The 19,251-nt window shown below is 37.3% G+C and overlaps 1 protein-coding gene across 1 annotated transcript in view; it reads right to left on the bottom strand.

Moving 5' to 3' along the window:
* The window catches only part of ZRANB3 (zinc finger RANBP2-type containing 3), a 303,611-nt gene that overhangs the window by 157,029 nt on the left and 127,331 nt on the right, over window positions 1–19,251 (bottom strand). The window contains exon 6 of the mRNA XM_047084772.1: window positions 11,467–11,485. Within this exon, the coding sequence (XP_046940728.1) occupies window positions 11,467–11,485 (19 nt within the window). The remainder of the gene's footprint in view (window positions 1–11,466; window positions 11,486–19,251) is intronic.

Below are 19,251 nucleotides of genomic sequence, written 5' to 3'. Positions count from 1 at the left end.
AAACATAAAAATGAATATCTAGGAGTCCATATTGATGTAAAAAATGATAAAATGAATGCATGAATGAATGAATTCCAAATTTACTCTGCCTTTAAGGAAATGAAGTATAACTCCCTATTCCTTAATTATGGGCTGCATATAGTTACTTTCAAAAAATATAGTATGGAAAGGGAGGAAAAAAATCATAACTTTACAGTGGAGAAATATGACAAACTGTAACAAGACAGGTGATCTATAGTGAAAATTCATATTGACGGTACATACCCTTGAGCTAACATGATGACAATAGCCCTATCTCTGTGGTCGTCCTCCCCAAAACACATTACCCTAGTGTGATCATGAGGAAAATAGCAGACAAATGCGAATTATGGGTCATTCCCTAAAATACTGCACCATTAATTCTAAAACTGTAAAGGACTTCAAAAACAAGAAAAGTCTGAGAAACTGACACAAACAACAGATGCCTAAAGAGACATGACTACTAAATGCAATGTGTATCTGGATGAAATCCGGGAACAGAAAAAGAACATTAGAGAAAAACTGAAGAAACCTAAGTATGGTCTTTTTTTTTTTATATATATATATATACACAAAATTTATTGTCAAATTGGTTTCCATACAACACCCAGTGCTCATCCCAACATGTACCCTCCTCAAAACCCATCACCCACTCTCACCTCCCTGCCACCCCCCATCAACCCTCAGTTTGTTCTCAGTTTTCAAGAGTCCCTTATGTTTTGGCTCCCTCCCTCTCTAACCTCTTTTTTTTTTCCCTTCCCCTCCCCCAAGGTCTTCTGTTAAGTTTCTCAGGATCCACATAAGAGTGAAACCATATGGTATCTCTCTTTGTACGACTTATTTCACTTAGCATAACACTCTCCAGTTCCATCCACGTTGCTTCAAAAGGCCATATTTCATTCTTTCTCATTGCTACATAGGATTTCATTGTGTATATAAACACAATTTCTTTATCCATCCATCAGTTGGTGGACATTTAGGCTCTTTCCATAATTTGGCTATTGTTGAAAGTGCTGCTATAAACATTGGGATACAAGTGCCCCTATGCATCAGCACTCCTATATCCCTTGGGTAAATTCCTAGCAGTAGAACTGCTGGGTCATAGGGTAGATCTAGTTTTAATTTTGTGAGGAACCTTACCACTGTTTTCCAGAGCGGCTGCACCAGTGTGCATTCCCACCAACAGTGCAAAAGGGTTCCCATTTCTCCACATCGTTGCCAGCATCTATAGTCTCCTGATTGATCATTTTGGCCACTCTGACTGGCGTGAGGTGGTATCTGAGTGTGCTTTTGATTTGTATTTCCCTGATGAGGAGCGACGTTGAGCATCTTTTCATGTGCCTGTTGGCCATGTGGATGTCTTCTTTAGAGAAGTGTCTACTCATGTTTTCTGCCCATTTCTTCACTGGATTATTTGTTTTTCGGGTGTGGAGTTTGGTGAGCTCTTTATAGATTTTAGATACTAGCCCTTTGTCCAATATGTCATTTGCAAATAGCTTTTCCCATTCCGTTGGTTGCTTTTAGTTTTGTTCATTGTTTCCTTGGCAGTGCAAAAGCTTTTTATCTTCATGAGGTCCCAATAGTTCATTTTTGCTTTTAATTCCCTTGCCTTTGGGGATGTGTCAAGTAAGACATTTCTGCAGCTGAGGTCAGAGAGGTCTTTTCCTGCTTTCTCCTCTAGGGTTTTGATGGTTTCCTGTCTCACATTCAGGTCCTTTATCCATTTTGAGTTTATTTTTGTAAATGGTGTGAGAAAGTAGTCTAGTTTCAACCTTCTGCATGTTGCTGTCCAGTTCTCCCAGCACCATTTGTTGAAGAGGCTGTCTTTTTTCCATTGGATATTCTTTTCTGCTTTGTCAAAGATGAGTTGGCCATACGTTTGTGGGTCTAGTTCTGGGGTTTCTATTCTATTCCATTGGTCTGTGTGTCTGTTTTTGTGCCAATACCATGCTGTCTTAATGATTACAGCTTTGTAGTAGAGGCTAAAGTATGGGATTGTGATGCCTCCTGCTTTGGTCTTCTTCTTCAAAATTACTTTGGCTATTCGGGGCCTTTTGTGGTTCCATATGAATTTTAGGATTGCTTGTTTTAGTTTCGAAAAGAATGCTGGTGCAATTTTGATTGGGATTGCATTGAATGTGTAGATTGCTTTGGGTAGTATTGACATTTTATCAATATTACTCTTCCAATCCATGAGCATGGAATGTTTTTCCATTTCTTTATACCTTCTTCAATTTGCTTCATAAGCTTTCTATAGTTTTCAGCATACAGATCTCTTACATCTTTGGTTAGGTTTATTCCTTGGTATTTCATGCTTCTTGGTGCAATTGTGAATGGGATCAGTTTCTTTATTTGTCTTTCTGTTACTTCATTATTAGTGTATAAGAATGCAACTGATTTCTGTACATTGATTTTGTATCCTGCGACTTTGCTGAATTCGTGTATCAGTTGTAGCAGACTTTTGGTGGAGTCTGTCGGGTTTTCCAGGTATAATATCATGTCATCTGCAAAAAGTGAAAACTTGACCTCATCATTGCCAATTTTGATGCCTTTGATTTCCTTTTGTTGTCTGATTGCTGATGCTGGCACTTCCAACACTATGTTAAACAACAGCCGTGAGAGTGGACATCCCTGTCATGCTCCTGATCTCAGGGGGAAAGCTCTCAGTTTTTCCCCATTGAGGATGATATTCGCTGTGGGCTTTTCATAAATGGCTTTTATGATGTTTAAGTATGTTCCTTCTATCTCAAATTTCCTGAGGGTTTTTATTAAGAAACGATGCTGAATTTTGTCAAATGCTGTTTCTGCCTCGATTGACAGGATCATATGGTTCTTATCTTTTCTTTTATTAATGTGATGTATCACGTTGATTGATTTGTGAATGTTGAACCAGCCCTGCAGTCCAGGAATGAATCCCACTTGATCATGGTGAATCATTCTTTTTATATGCTGTTGAATTCCATTTGGTAGTATCTTATTGAGAATTTTTGCGTCCATATACATCAGGGATATTGGCCTGTAGTTCTCTTTTTTTTCTTGGGTCTCTGTCTGGTTTAGGAATCAAAGTAATGCTGGCTTCATAGAATGAGTCTGGAAGTTTTCCTTCCCTTTCTATTTTTTGGAACAGCTTGAGAAGGATAGGTATTATCTCTGCTTTAAATGCCTGTTAGAATTCCCCTGGGAAGCCATCTGGTCCTGGACTCTTATTTGTTGGGAGATTTTTGATAACTGATTCAATTTCTTCACTGTTTTTGGGTCTGTTCAAGTTTTCTATTACTTCCTGTTTGAATTTTGGAAGGGTGTGGGTGCTTAGGAATTCGTCCATTTCTTCCAGGTTGTCCAGTTTGTTGGCATATCATTTTTCATATATTCCCTGATAATTGCTTGTATTTCTGAGCGACTGGTTGTAATAATTCCATTTTCATTCATGATTTTATCTATTTGGGTCCTCTCCCTTTTCTTTTCGAGAAGACTGGCTAGAGGTTTATCAATTTTGTTTATTTTTTCAAAAAACCAACTCTTGGTTTCATGGATCTGCTCTACAGTTTTTTTAGATTCTATATTGTTTTTTTCTGCTCTCATCTTTATTATTTCTCTTCTTCTGCTGTTTGGAGTGTCTTTGCTGTTCTCCTTCTATTTCCTTTAGGTGTGCTGTTAGATTCTGTATTTGGGATTTTTCTTGTTTCTTGAGATAGGCCTGGATTGCAATGTATTTTCCTCTCAGGACTGCCTTTGCTGCATCCCAAACCGTTTGGATTGTTGTATTTTCATTTTCGTTTGTTTCCATGTATTTTTTAACGTCTTCTCTAATTGCCTGGTTGACCCATTCATTCTTTACTAGGATGTTCTTTAACCTCCATGCTTTTGGAGGTTTACCAGACTTTTTCCTGTGGTTGATTTCAAGTTTCATAGCATTGTGGTCTCAAAGTGTGCATGGTATGATCTCAATTCTTTTATACCTATGAAGGGCTGTTTTGTGACCCAGTATGTGATCTATCTTGGAAAATGTTCCATGTGCACTCGAGAAGAAAGTATATTCTGTTGCTTTGGGATGCAGAGTTCTAAATATATCTGTCAAGCCCATCTGATCCAATGTATCATCCAGGGCCCTTGTTTCTTTCTTGATCATGTGTCTAGATGATCTATCCATTGCTGTAAGTGGGATGTTAAAGTCCCCTGCAATTACCACATTCTTATCAATAAGGTTGCTTACGTTTGTGATTGTTTTGTATATTTGGGGGCTCCCGTATTTGGCACATAGACATTTATAATTGTTAGCTCTTCCTGATGGATAGTCCCTGTAATTATTATATAATGCCCTTCTTCATCTCTGGTTACAGCCTTTAATTTAAAAGTCTAGTTTGTCTGATAGAAGTATGGCTACTCCAGCTTTCTTTTGACTTCCAGTAGCATGATAGATAGTTCTCCATCCCTTCACTCTCAATCTGAAGGTGTCCTCAGGTCTAAAATGAGTCTCTTGTAGACAGCAAATAGATGGGTCTTGTTTTGTTTTGTTTCCATTCTGATTCCCTATGTCTTTTGGTTGGAGCGTTTAGTCCATTTACATTCAGTGTTATCATAGAAAGATATGGGTTTAGAGTCAGTGTGATGTCTGTAGGTTTCAGGCTTGTAGTGATGTCTCTTGTACTTTGTGGTCCTTGCAACATTTCACTCACAGAATCCCCCTTAAGATCTCTTGTAGGGCTGGTTTAGCGGTGATGAATTCTTTCAGTTTTTGTTTGTTTCGGAAGACCTTTATCTCTCCTTCTCTTCTGAATGACAGACTTGCTGGATAAAGGATTCTCGGCTGCATATTTTTTCTGTTCATCACACTGAAGATTTCCTGCCATTCCGTTCTGGCCTGCCAAGTTTCAGTAGATAGATCTGCCACTAGTCTTACTGGTCTCCCTCTATATGTTAGAGCGTGTTTATCCCTAGCTGCCTTCAGAATTTTCTCTTTATCCTTGTATTTTGCCAGTTTCACTATGATACGTCGTGCAGAAGGTCGATTCAAGTTACGTCTGAAGGGAGTTCCCTGTGCCTCTTGGATTTCAATGCCTTTTTCCTTCCCCAGATCAGGGAAGGTCTCAGCTATCATTTCTTCAAGTACACCTTCAGCCCCTTTCTCTCTTCCTCTTCTGGAATTCCTATGATACGGATATTGTTATGTTTCATTGCATCACTTAGTTCTCTAATTCTCCCGTCATACTTCTGGTTTTTTATCTCTTTTTCTCAGCTTCCTCTTTTTCCATAATTTTGTCTTCTAATTCATGTATTCTCTCCTCTGTCTCTTGAATCCAAGCTGTGGTCGCCTCCATTTGACTTTGCACCTCATTTATAGCATTTTTTAGCTCCTCATGACTGTTTCTTAGTCCCCTCATCTCTGTAGCAATAGATTCTCTGCTGCTGTCCTCTATATTTTTTTCAAGCCCAGCGATTAATTTTATGACTATTATTCTAAATTCTTGTTCTGTTATATTGCTTAAATCGTTTTTGATCAATTCGTTAGCTGTCGCTATTTCCTGGAGTTTCTTTTGAGGAGAATTCTTCCGTTTCGTCATTTTGGATAGTCCCTGGAGTGGCGCCAAACTGCAGGGCACTTCCCCTGTGCTGTCTGGAATAACTTGTGTTGGTGGGAGGGGCCGCACTCAGACCTGACGTCTGCCCCCAGCCCACCGCTGGGGCCACAGTCAGACTGGTGTGTACCTTATCTTCCCCTCTCCAAGGGGCAGGACTCACTGTGGAGTGGTGTAGCCCCTGTCTGGGCTACTTACACACTGTCAGGCTTGTGGTGCTGCTTTGATGGGATCTGGCATTAGTGAGGGTGCAGGGGTGGATCCGCAAGATGCACAGGGGCGGGAAGGGAAGGCTTACCTCGCTTTGCCTTCGGTGGTCCCCTGAGGGACGGGCCCTACAGCACCGGGAGGGACGCAGGCAGACCCTTCGGAGGGATGGATCGACAGAAGCACAGCGTCGGGTGTTTGTGTGGTGCAAGCAAGTTTGGTGACGGGAACTGGTTCCTTTTGGGATTTGGCTGAGGGATAGGAGAGGGTTATGGTGCTTGCCAGCACCTTTGTTCCCCTGCTGAGCTCGGTCTTCCAGGTCTCAGCAATTCTCCCTCCTGGTTTCCTCTTGCCCTCTCTGCTCTCCGAAAGCAGAGCCGTTGACTTGTAACATTCCAGATGTTAAGTCCCGCTGACTGCCAGAACTCACACAGTCCAGCCCCTCCGCTTTTGCAAGCCAGACTCGGGGGCTCTGCATTGCCGGGCAGGTTACCCCTCCACCTCCTGGCTCCCTCCCTCTAGTCCGTGTAGCACGCACAGCCTCTCCGCCCTTCCTACCCTCTTCCGTGGGCCTCTCGTCTACGCTTGGATCTAGAGAGTATGTTCTGCTAGTCTTTGGTGGTTTTCTGGGTTATTTAGGCAGATGTGGGTGGAATCTAAGTGATCAGCAGGACGAGGTGAGCCCAGCGTCCTCCGACGCCGCCATCTTCTCTCCAAACTTACTTTTTAAAGAGAAGTATGGTCTTTAGTTAATCATAACACATGAATATCGGTTCATTAACTAAGACACATATACCACACTAATCTAAGACAATAATAGGGGATTGGATATGGGGTATACAAGAACTCTCTGTACTATCTTTATAATAATTCTGTATTTAAAACCTAAACAATTCTAAAAATCTAAAATAAAAAATTATTTTCAAAAAAGGACATAAAAAAATAATAAGGTAGCCTTAGAAATAAGGAAGGAAACAGGCAAATAATACCTTTTTAAAGGAATACATACAGTCTCACCAGCACAAAATTTTTAGGCTATCACCATCATTCTAATATTCAGCTTCATTCACTTGAGCCCTTGTATTCTGAAGATTCTTCTGACCTCAAGAATCCTGTTTCTAAATATACAAAGTCTGGCACCTAGACATTCTGTACAGAATAGTAATTGATAGACTTGGTGGCTGGATTACTTAAGGTCAAATATTTCAGGTCCTAGCACATACTGGCTGCAAATTCTTGGGCAATTTGCTTAACTTCTCTGTGCCTCAGCTTTCTCATCTATATAAGGAGAATAATAATAGTAATAGTAATAATACTAATACCATTACCCCACCCCATAGGGCTGTTGTGAGGATGAACTAAATTAATATACGTAAAGCACTAGAACACAACCTGGCACATAGAGTTAGTTAAGTGCTAACTCTTTAACCAGTTCATTCATTCAACAAAAATGCATCAACAATACAGGAAGAGCTCAAGGAGACAGTGTAATTCAGCTTGGAACTGGTAAATGAAAACTAAGATTTATAGATACCAATGGAATCAAAACTGCCATCTCAGCTTACTTCGTCAAATGTAGGTAGGCTTATAGAAAAGGAAAAGTAAAATTCTTCATGTCTATTTTGATTTCTTAGTCCTCAAACCTATAAAGTTAATATTGGCAGAGTGCATATCATAACAACAATTTTAATGTCTTCTGAGCTAAAATAACCTTCCAATGGGGTCCTTCACTGTTTCTACACATCAACACATTTCTGCCTGAAGAGAAACAGACAAGGGTTTTCGAACTTCAGCCAGCAGAAATTCTTCTACCTTTGGAAGAACAGGTCCCAAAGCCTCTCCCCACTCCTCTTGCAGAGAAGCACCTTGGCCAAAAGAAAAGCATTGATAATGATGACTACAGGGCCCTTGTTCCAAGTATTTATTTATTAATATGCTCCAAAATAGCCACGAAGTAAGGTAAAACAAGTAGTTCAGCCTTAACAAATGGTTTCCTTGTCTTTTGAAAAGGAAGGAAATGATACTTTATTTGGTATACATCCTCCCAAATGTTTTCTGAAGTAACAGGAAGAAGGAAATTTTTAAAAAGCATGTGCATGTGTGTGTGTGTCTGTGTGTGTGTACGTGCGCGCTAGGGATGCGGGACTGAAATAGAGTTCCAACAACAACAAAAAAATATTACCAAAATAAGTAGGAATTTTCTGGCTTTGATAATAGATACTGTAGACAAGTAAAGACAGAATCTATGTACTGAAACTTTTGCCCATTATGAAACACTTTTAGGCTATTCTATAAATCCAGGATATTAATCCCATCTTAAGTAAAAATGAACATTGTAAAAATTTCTAATTACTAAATTTCTAAAGAGAACAGTCTTTAAATACTTGACAAATAGGGTAGGAAATGTGTAGGTTTAATATTTTTCTGCATGTATATCCTATTTTTTAAAAATTATTATTTTTTTAATGTTTTATTTATTCCTGAGAGAGAGAGAGATGGCATGGGTGAGGGAGGGACAGAGTGAGAGAGGGACACAGAATCTAAAGCAGACTTCAGGCTCTGAGCTGTCAGCACAGAGTCCAACACGGGGCTCAAACTCACAAGCCATGAGATCATGACGTGAGCCGAAGTCAGATGCTCAACTGACTGAGCCACCCAGGCGCCCCTGCATGTACATCCTATTAAATTACCTGTTTTGTGTTAATGTGCAACTATTTTTCACATTTACAATTTTTTCATGAATGAAGACTTTCAATAATTTTCAACTTAAGAATAAGGACAAAGTGGTTCACAAGAAATTATTTAAAAAAAGATAGATAACAGTGCACCAGCCTGATTGTAGACTATGGCCTGAGTTCCATTATTTATGGAATACAAATTCACAAGAGTTTCTGTATATTCACTACATAGTTCTTGAAACAATATTTAATTGCATTAAACTAAGAGGTGGGGAAATGCGAAGTAATTAAAATACCTTAAGCTAGATTTGTAAAGTTAATTTTATTAAATAGTGCAGCTGTGTTATCTAAAATATATTCTTATAATTGAAATACACAATGATCACTTAGGATTAAACAGAACTTATCATTCCAATTTAAAGTTAATGATTACCTTATATACAGTAGATAGATTATACAAGTCCACAAGAAATGAATACATTAGCAAAAAGATAATAGTGGAAAAATACTAGAAGGGGGAGTAATGCCAGTTGAAGAAAGTCATTTGTTTCTAAAGCTAGGAAGGAAAGATCACAGTAGACAGCTAAATTACACAATACTCCAAGTGGGTATTCAAGTATCTAAACAAAAGTAGGTTCGATAACAGAGATGTAAAATTGCCTTCCTAAAGCTTTTAGCTATTTGATGAGTCAAATATTCATCATTTCAAAACATACTTTTTAATTTAAAAGTCAGAAAAGGTGGTTGACCTCCAAATTATAAACTATATTTCCTTCTGTGACTTCACTACCATTTTGTGATAAGAGCAAGAAAAGGAGAACAGCATTAGGAAATAGAATGAAGGTCAAAGCAGAGTTCATGTAATTTACATATATACAAGTTCTTTCTACTTCAACACTTTTAATTTACTAAGTTTCATCCACACTAGCTTAGTAAGATCCCATAAAAATGGCATTTCAACTCTACTGCTAACACAGGATATTAGAGGTTGTGAGCTGTGATCTTACACATGCACATCACACTGAGGATTCTTTTTTTATAATCAACTTCATTGATAGGATTTAACATAATAACCTTGTAAAGTCAAATAGGTGTAAAAGAAGAGAAGTAATTACGACGGACACAAAAGTGGAGTCCTTTTTTTTTTTTTTTTTTTAATTTTTTTTTTCAACGTTTATTTATTTTTGGGACAGAGAGAGACAGAGCATGAACAGGCGAGGGGCAGAGAGAGAGGGAGACACAGAATCGGAAACAGGCTCCAGGCTCTGAGCCATCAGCCCAGAGCCTGACGCGGGGCTCGAACTCCCGGACCGCGAGATCGTGACCTGGCTGAAGTCGGACGCTTAACCGACTGCGCCACCCAGGCGCCCCTGGAGTCCTTTTTTAAGCGTTGAGGAAATATTAAATACTTCTTTTAAATGCATTAAATTAAGAAATAAGAATGCTGCTGCAAAAGTGTCAAAGTCACTCAACATGTGACAAGAGCTATGGAACTATAAATAGTAAAAGATGAGGAAAAGCAGATGGCGTAATGAAAAATTCTTGCTGGCTGAAGGTTCACCAAGAACTCGATCAAGTGTTTATATCAATCCATGAACAATTTCATACATTTAAGGCCCATTCAAACATCTCTATGATGTCTCTATGACACCAAAATGAAGAAGGTAGCAATGACAACATAAATGCTGAGATTTTCCCTCTGAATCACTGGTGGAGATTATCAAGATGGTGTTACCTGATATAATATAATCTCTACGAATATAAAACTGGTTTATTTAAAAAGTGAGAGACACACATACACATACATACATATATCGCACATATATTTTATACATATTGTGCAAAATGGTTATGCCTAGTTTTCAGGTTTTCAAGTTTATATTCCTGTTTGATGAAAACATACTCAGGGACTAAAAACATGAGCCTCTGCCAGTCATTTTGGATGCTCAAATTTATTAATTTATGAAGACGCTTTTGGAATTCATCTTATTCCAAAATAGAAATTTCTGTTGTTTCCCAAATGTCTACGTACTGTCCCTTCATTTACATTGTTGAAATTCTTGACAGGCAATGACTATGCTTCTAACTATAACATCTAATCTAAACAAATGCCCAAAGAATAAAGAGTTCAAACTAAAAACTTAGGTAGTTATAAATCGGCATATACCATGAAACCTGTATCATAGTATTCATGTTCTGCATAGTATTCACGTTCACGTTACACTGTAATTCATTTTTTACTAAAGAAGAGAATGTGGAGATAAGCCATTGGTGAGTCTATATGTAACTAAAGCTAAGACAGTTAATTGGCAGAATCTTTTATATTTCCACTTATATTTTTAAAAAATTCAGTATGTTTTCTTCATAATTATCTTTAAAATGTTTATGTTTTGCTATTACTCTTAAGGGCATCATGAAAACAGCAACACATTTTTCAAATTGAATAAAAATTAGAATTTTAATGATAATAAAATACTACTTTAATATTTTTTAGGTTTTTGCTTATTTGTTTTGAGAGAGAGAGAAAGAGAAATCAAGCAGGGAATGGGCAGAGAAAGAGAGTGAGAATCCCAAGCAGGCTCCATGCTGTGAGCCCAGAATCTGATGAGGAACCTGAACTCACAAACGGTGAGACCAAGACATAAGCTGAAATCAAGAGTTGGACGCTTAACAGACTAAGCTACCCAGGTGCTCCTTGGGGCTGAATTTTATAGCACACTCATGGTTTCTCGGCCAACAACATAAAATTTTGGATCACTGATTTTAATACTAATGTTTCAAGCATGCACCTAACATGTTTCAAGTGTGTGCACCCACACATATACACAACACATTCATTTTCTCATTATTTCTGTATCTGTCCCCTCTCCTCTCTAGAAATAAGACATAGAATCATAAGGAAAGACAGAGAGCACATGGTAAATAGTAGACACTAAAAATAGGTTGTGGAATTTTATAAAAGACATAAAAATCATGAAAACACTTACTTCATCAGCCACCATACACCTGGAAAAAAATCAAAATAAAACCAAGTTAATATCTTCATTAACAAAGCCAACCATTTTAAAAGTTTTGATTAAGTAGCTTGTCTCAGAACAGTTTTAAACAGTTACAAATTTTAAAGTACTAAGCCAGAGAGAGGTGTTTATAAGACTCTCCAGCTGCCAATGGCATATGGTTATGTGGGAGGATCAGAGATTCAGAAATGTTGTTCCCCACTGCCCACCCAGGGAGACAGCTATAATGACCCTTCAAAAATGAGAACAAAATGGCAAGTGATTGTACCAACGACTTCCCTTCTTACCAACAAATCTCTAGAGATTAGAAGAATGCTGTATTAAAGTACAAGAAAATAAATTTCGGGGCGCCTGGGTGGCGCAGTCGGTTAAGCGTCCGACTTCAGCCAGGTCACGATCTCGCGGTACGTGAGTTCGAGCCCCGCGTCAGGCTCTGGGCTGATGGCTCAGAGCCTGGAGCCTGTTTCCGATTCTGTGTCTCCCTCTCTCTCTGCCCCTCGCCTGTTCATGCTCTGTCTCTCTCTGTCCCAAAAATAAATAAACGTTGAAAAAAAAAAATTAAAAAAAAAAAGAAAATAAATTTCAACCACATATTAGCATGTTATACCTATGATTCTATATGCTGTATTATATAGGCTCAGCCTATTTTCAAGCTGAATTTTGGTTTCTACTATCATTTGGTTAAAGTTTTTCTATTCTTTTTTATTCATCTATAGACGTAAATTCTATACACTGAAAATTAAGGATGGGGGCATAAGCTGAGATCTTAAGCAGAAGAAAAAGCAGAGCAAAAAGCAGGCATGGTCAGGATCATGAGGGGCCCTTAGAAACAGAGAGTATACCGTATGGGGAAAAGCCAATCTCTTAACTGAGAGGATTTACAGGCAACCTAAAAACACTGGAGTATTCTAATTAGAAAGGAATAAAGTCCCTATTTCTATTCTTTCCTTTCTTTATTCCCAGTGGTCTTAACATTATGCAATTTTGTAAGATTTCTTTTAACTTAAAAAACAAATTAGGAATTTGTTAATGAATACACTATCAAAAAATAAGTCACAGGCAAAATAGAATTTTGATCATAGAAAAAAAGTCAGGTTACATAATAAGTATTTTTAGAGAAAGATTAAATACAAATACTTGAACTGAAATTTCAAACATACTTAAAAGTAAAGTTGATTACATGTTTTGCAAATAAGTCTAAAAAGTAAAGAACTAAAAAACAATAACTTGAAAAACATGATTTATTTCCAGAAAGATTCACATGTATACCTACTTTTTCATTTTAAAATGAAACTGGGGGTACCTGGGTAGCTCAATCAGTAAGGTGTCTGACTTCGGTTCAGGTCATGATCTTGCCTTTCCTGAGTTTGAGCCCTGTGTCAGGCTGTATGCTGACAGCTCAGAGCCTGGAGACTGCTTCGGATTCTGTGTCTCCCTCTCTCTTTGCCCCTCCCCCCATTCACACTCTGTCTCTCTCTCTCTCTCTCTCTCTCTCTCAAAAATAAACATTAAAAAAATTTAGAAAAAATTAAATGAAACCCAAATTTGGTAAAGATGTCACTTGAAGTATGTATTATTTATGAAGTATCTACTACCTACCTAGTAAGTGCTAAGGATAGGTAGTGAATTATAAAGTCATTTCTTCATAGATGGTGACTGGAAGAAGACAATGAAATACACATATGGCTCAAGTGGTGAGAGGTGCTAGGAAAAAAAAAAACTGAAACAGGGTAAGAAGGAACAGGCATGTAGGAAAGGATCTATTCTATAGAATGGTAGGGAACATTCTCTATAATAAGACAGTATGAAGACAGATTTAAGTAAGACAAATTTAACAAGTAAGGGAATCATGAGAAAATTTGTTTGAGAAACAATGTGATCAGCAAGTACAAAGTGAGCAGCAAGTACAAGGGCCTTGAGATAAGATGGTTATGATGTAATTAAGGAACATGGAAGGTAATCTGCCTAATGTGCGCTAAATTAGGAAAATGGTGAAAATAAGGTTGGAAGGCAGTTGGGAGAGCCTTCTGGCATGGAGAGCCACCTAAGCAATTACATGGCATTTGGATTTTCTTAGAATCCTTTAGAAGGAAGCACTGTTTTACCTTTTTAAAAGATTACTCCGGCTTATAGAGAATAAACTGTAGAGGGCAAGAGCAGAAGAATGGAGAGCAGTCAGGAGGCAACAGCAAAAGACCAGGAGAGACACAACAATGTATAGATGAGTGGTAGAAGTGGAAGTGGTGAGAAGTTTGGTTCATTTTGAAAGTACAGCCAATACGATTTGTGGATTAATGGGATGGGGATGTAAAAATAAGAGAGAAAAGTCAAGAATGAATCTTAAGATACTGACTTGAGAATTAACTGTAAAAAATGGTGGCAATGCCATTCACCGAGGTAAGAAAGACTTGGAAAAATTAGGTTTCACAATGACAGTCGTGTGATCAATTTGGACATGCAACCTTTGTGATATACATTAGACTGCCAAGTCAAACAGCTGAGTAGGCAACTGGACATGTGCATCAGGAGAACAGTAGGGGACTGGAAATACAATAAATTTGAGAATCATCAGAATGTAAATGGCACTGGAATGAGTGAGGATACAAAGTATTCTGAAACATGACAACTTGACTGTGGCCTGTTCTTCCCTATGTCCAACACCAAGTTCCTGAACTTTCTAAAGTTAAGCATCTTGCTGAGACGTCTTAAGGCCCTAGTGGAGTAACATCAGCTTAAACTGGTTTGCAGTTACATTGTTCCATTGGGGGCTAACTGAAAAGGAACATCACTGAAATAACTTTGCATGTAGGTATCTGAAGACCCCAATGCTAAGATTACTTCCAATCTCTTGGAATATGCTATATTTTCCTATCATGAGACAGAAGAGTATTCCCTACTTTGGAACTAGGGCAGTTGAGTACATTAGAGAACATCAGGCTTCCTTTAGGTATCTCTAGAAGGCTAACCATCCTTAAACTTTAGGCACTATATCTACTCTGACTGCTGGGATTCCTGCTGTTAAGAACAGTTCAGCAAGCAAACATGATTTCCAGACATGATTTCTATGATTTTCCATCATATAAAAACAACTGATAACATGAGAGGCCCAAACATTTGAAAGAGCAGAGTAAGGCTGAATAATTAGAACATGTATCTAGTGAAAGAAGAAGTGCCAGAAAAGATAACACCTGTACAACAACTGTTACTGCACTTAAGTAAATTCTAATGTATCACACGCACACACACCATAAAACTTAAGGTCACAATTTTCAAATTAAAATGAGCACATGCATAAGAAAAGAAAAATCATTACTGACACCTATTTAAGTAGACTGGGAGATGAAGTGCAAGGATTATCTCAAAACACAGAGCAAAGAATTAGGTAAATGTACAGGCACAGAAAAGAGAAAATACTTGAAGGATAAATCCAGAAAAATGTGAAAATATGTGAAAAATAGGTGTTCAAAAGTAAAAAAGACACCATGCGAAGTAGAGGCAACTATCAAGTAAATAATAAAAGAAACTTTATTCAGGTTGACAAAACACCTCTGGTGGATAACTGGAAAGGGTAACTAAGTTTCACTTTGGATAGAAAAGACAAATATCTACTGATCATACCCTTATAAAATGCAGTAATCTAAAAAATAAGAAAAAAAACCCTTGTAAGTGTTCAGACAGAAAGAACAATTATTCATAAATGGAAAAGCCAGGACCGGCAATGGACTTATCATCATCAAAACCAGAAGCTAAAAAACCATGGAGGAGAATCCAGGCTATTTGAACAGAAAGGAGAATTAATACATCTTATATCTAGTCAAGATACCCATTATTTGTAAGAGATGGCAAAGAGATATTTGAAGCCAGCCAATCTCTCCAAGATAACAAAACATAAGTAAACCTTAGGAGGAAAAATACTTAAGAAAATAATCAAACAATAAACACACCTCAACATAGATTGAAGACACAAGAAGATGAAAAGATGAAAAGACAGAAAAGACAGAAAAGACAGAAAAGATCTGGTAAGCAATGATGCCTGATATGCATGAATTTAATGGGTGATGTGTATCCTATATGGCGACTCCAGTGAAAAATTAGAGAGGTAACAAGGGAGAAGGGGCACTAGAAAGTATTCTAAAGCAGAATACCAAACAGATGACGTTTAAAATCAGGAGACTAAATGAAATCACCTAGGGAGTAAAAATATAGGGAGGAGAGAACTAAGGGTGACCCCTGGAGCATTCCAACATATAGGGGTACAAAGAGGAGAAGGATCCAGAAAAAGGACTGAGAAGGAGTGTCTAGTAATGTAAAAAGATACAAGAGGAATATGGTACCCTAGAAGGCAGATAAAGAAATTGTCTCACGAAGGAAGGAATGAACAACTATAGTAAATGCTACTAAAAAGGTCTAATAAAACGAAATCTGAGAATTGACCATTTGATTTGGCAAGAGATCACTGATTTCACAAGAGCAACTCTGATAAAATGGTAGGAAACCAAAGCCTCCCTTAAGTGAGTTCAAGAGAGAACAGAAGGAGAGGAAGCAAAGAGAGTAAATAGAGACTACTATCTCAAGTAATTACCCTGTAGAGGGGAACAGAGAAACATGGTAGTAGTTGCCAAGAAAACTAAGGTCCACAAAAGTTGTTTTGTTTTAAGATAAAATAGTACAAATAACTCATTAAATATCTTACTGATCCTATGAGTAATATCTAGCAGGCAGGTAGAAGTATGGATGAGGAACTTGAGAATCAAGTCAAGAGAATAAATAAAAATGAGTAAGGGGGCGCCTGGGTGGCTCAGTCAGTTAAACATATGACTCTTGATTTCAGCTAAGGTCATGATGTCACGGTTCATGAGATGGAGCCCCACGTGGGGCTCTGTTCTCACAGTGTGAAGCCTGTTTGGGATTCTCTCTCTCCTCCTTCTGTTCTTCCTCTCCTTGTGTGCACCCTCCCCTTTCAAAATAAATAAATAAACATTTAAAAAATGAGAAAGTAGTACATGAAGATGATCATAAAGGAAAAAGAAGTGAATTGGGTTCTCATGTGTAAATTGTAAAAATATGGAGATGAGTTTTTCATGGCTAGAACCTTGGGAAACATTCTCATTTAGAAAAAAATAAATAAATAAAGTGAAGTAAGAGAAGTACTCAAAGAGTTGGAGAATAAGGATCAGGGTCTAAGAAGCCCAGGGAAACATTCAGAAGAGTAAATGGTTAACAGTGTCCAAATGTCACAAAGATGTTGCAAAGGATGAGGGCTAAAAGGCCATCATTAAAAGTTACCAGGAGCTCACTTGTAAGCATTATGTAAAAGTGGTAAAGAAGATGGTGGGCAGTAAACAATGGAGGCAACAGATACAGAGTAATCAAAAACTCTGGTATCAAAAATAACAATAAAAATAAAAATAGGGTAGTACCTACAGAACATGTTGGAAACCTGAACAGTAGGCAAAAAGTCAATAGTGCAAAAGAAAACAAGAAAGCTGACTGATGGAGACTTCAATGTGCTACCATAATTTAAAAAGGGAAAATATGGCTAATAAAACTTCTCACTTCGTAGAAATTTTACACATTTGATTGAAACGAAAGTCTACCTTATAATCGAAAGGCTACCCATCACCACAGTTACCCATTGAAATAAAAATAGCTCTTTCTCCCATTGGGAAATGTCAAACACAATCCAAGTAACAGGGACTTTAACCTACAACTAAAAAGAAAATTTCCTTCTTTAAAGAATATCTATTGTATTCGCCAAGGCTGGTTTGATGTGCCAACAGCTATATAATTCTAACTGAATTTTATAAACAGTTCAGTTTTCCAATGTTACAAAAAAATAAATAATATTTTGTTCCAAATTCATGTTAATTGCTTGAATTATAATTTATTAAGCTTGGCTACAGACATCAAAAAGCAACTTTTCATTTCACTGAGTTGTTTCCAAAACCTTCAGGCTCCTTACATTAATCATCCACTTACAGTATCAAGACATATATATTCCAGTGTTTGCAGCAACTATATCTTTGGATGCACATGCTCAGTGTTTGCTATTTTTAACCCAAATTTTTATACAGCTAGAAAAGAGAAAGCTGAACAGCATTATACTTTTCTGAGGATCATTTTACGCACCAGCTAAATTTCTAATCTAAGACTCACAGAACTGAACAATTTGTGTTTAAGCGTTTCTCCAACTTCTTTATATTAAAAAAATCCACCTTTTTTTTTTATAACACCCATATTTCTTGAATATATCATGTCTGTAAAAAGAAAACAGCAAAATAATATTTTGGTAACACTGCAGCAAGAGAACAGTAAGAGAATATTTTGATAACACTGACAATTCAGTGAGGTGAACATATGTAAGATGAACATATGTAAGATGTTTGGAATTATAAGTACAGAATTCAAGACTTCGTACCTGAACACAAAGCTGCTTAGTCAACTACCATGCATACTTCAACCTCAGAAGTGGGCTATTTCCTCTGGGAAAATATTGACCTTCCGGATATTTATATGCAATCTGTCCTTTAGCAGGTATCAACCATTTACATACTAAACCATATTATATATACCATATAATGCTTTAGTATATATACTTGACCAGTGTTAACTTAATGTAACTTGAACCCAAACTCCACCCACTCTCCCCAGAGACAAAGCTACAGGGACAACGGATTCAGATCAAGTCATAATACTTTATCCAGCCACAGCAATGTCTTAAAATACTTTTCCCGTAACTGTAAAAGTTCAACATAATAAAATGGCCTTTATTTTGTTTAGCTTTATTTATTTTTTGAACAGGGGATACATTCATATGTACATGATTGAAGAGGTATAGAAGTGGAAAGTCTCTCTCCAATCCCTATTCCTCAAGGATGTCCCAGGTATTAGCTGCTCTGAAGGAAACAAAGTTATCAATTTATTGTGAGCCTTTTAGAAATATTCTGTTTATGTATGTGTATATATGTATGTATGTGTGTGTGTGTGTCACAAATAATAACATAAGATTTAACCTATCTTAACCTCATGTAAAATCCCAAAAGTGCACAATATACCACTATAACATGATGAGAAAGAAAAGGAAAAATTTAGGTTGAATATATATATATTTTTAATCCTGGTTTTCCATTGCTTTGGCAAATGACAAGTGTGTATAGTCAGAAAACCTTCCAGTTTAGCTCTCATCTAGCTTGGCCTCTTTATACATGTCTGGAATAAACAACCACTGACTGAAAAAACTCTCCTGGGCTTCCCAGCTGCTCCTGACTCTCCTCCTAGCTCTCATGTCGCTTTTCTCTGTGCCTCCACCTCTCTCACCCTGTTCAGTGTTCAACCTTTATAGTCATTTTCTCTTTATGCTCTACTTCTATTCCAAAGCTATCATCCATTCTCCTAGTTTTAGGTGCCACCCATATGAGTCCTAAATCTGTACCTATGGCTTTTAGCATACATTCCAGATTCACATTTAAAATCTCTATTTGGACATTTTTTTCCCCTGGATATCCTGAAGTTATTATGACATACTATGCATGTTGATATCTGAAACTAAAGCTAAGTAAGCTCTAAATATAATAAAATAAAGTAAACTAAGATAAAATAAAATAAAATAAAATTTCTAAAGGAGTTATTTAAACAATTGATCTGAGTCTGTGATTCTTGTCCTTGGGTCAGATTTTTCTGTTTAAAATTATAACTATAAAACAACAGAATTTATTTTGGTTGCATGTCACATCAGTCTGCCGAATTTCTGTAAAA

Source organism: Lynx rufus, unplaced genomic scaffold, assembly GCF_022079265.1.
Source record: "Lynx rufus isolate CCGP_SWC_20201006 ecotype Redwood Valley unplaced genomic scaffold, mLynRuf1.p SCAF_2, whole genome shotgun sequence".
In the NCBI taxonomy this organism is placed as follows: domain Eukaryota; kingdom Metazoa; phylum Chordata; class Mammalia; order Carnivora; family Felidae; genus Lynx; species Lynx rufus.
The sequence above is the reverse complement of the archived record's forward strand: the minus strand, read 5'-3'. Positions and strand labels throughout refer to the sequence as shown.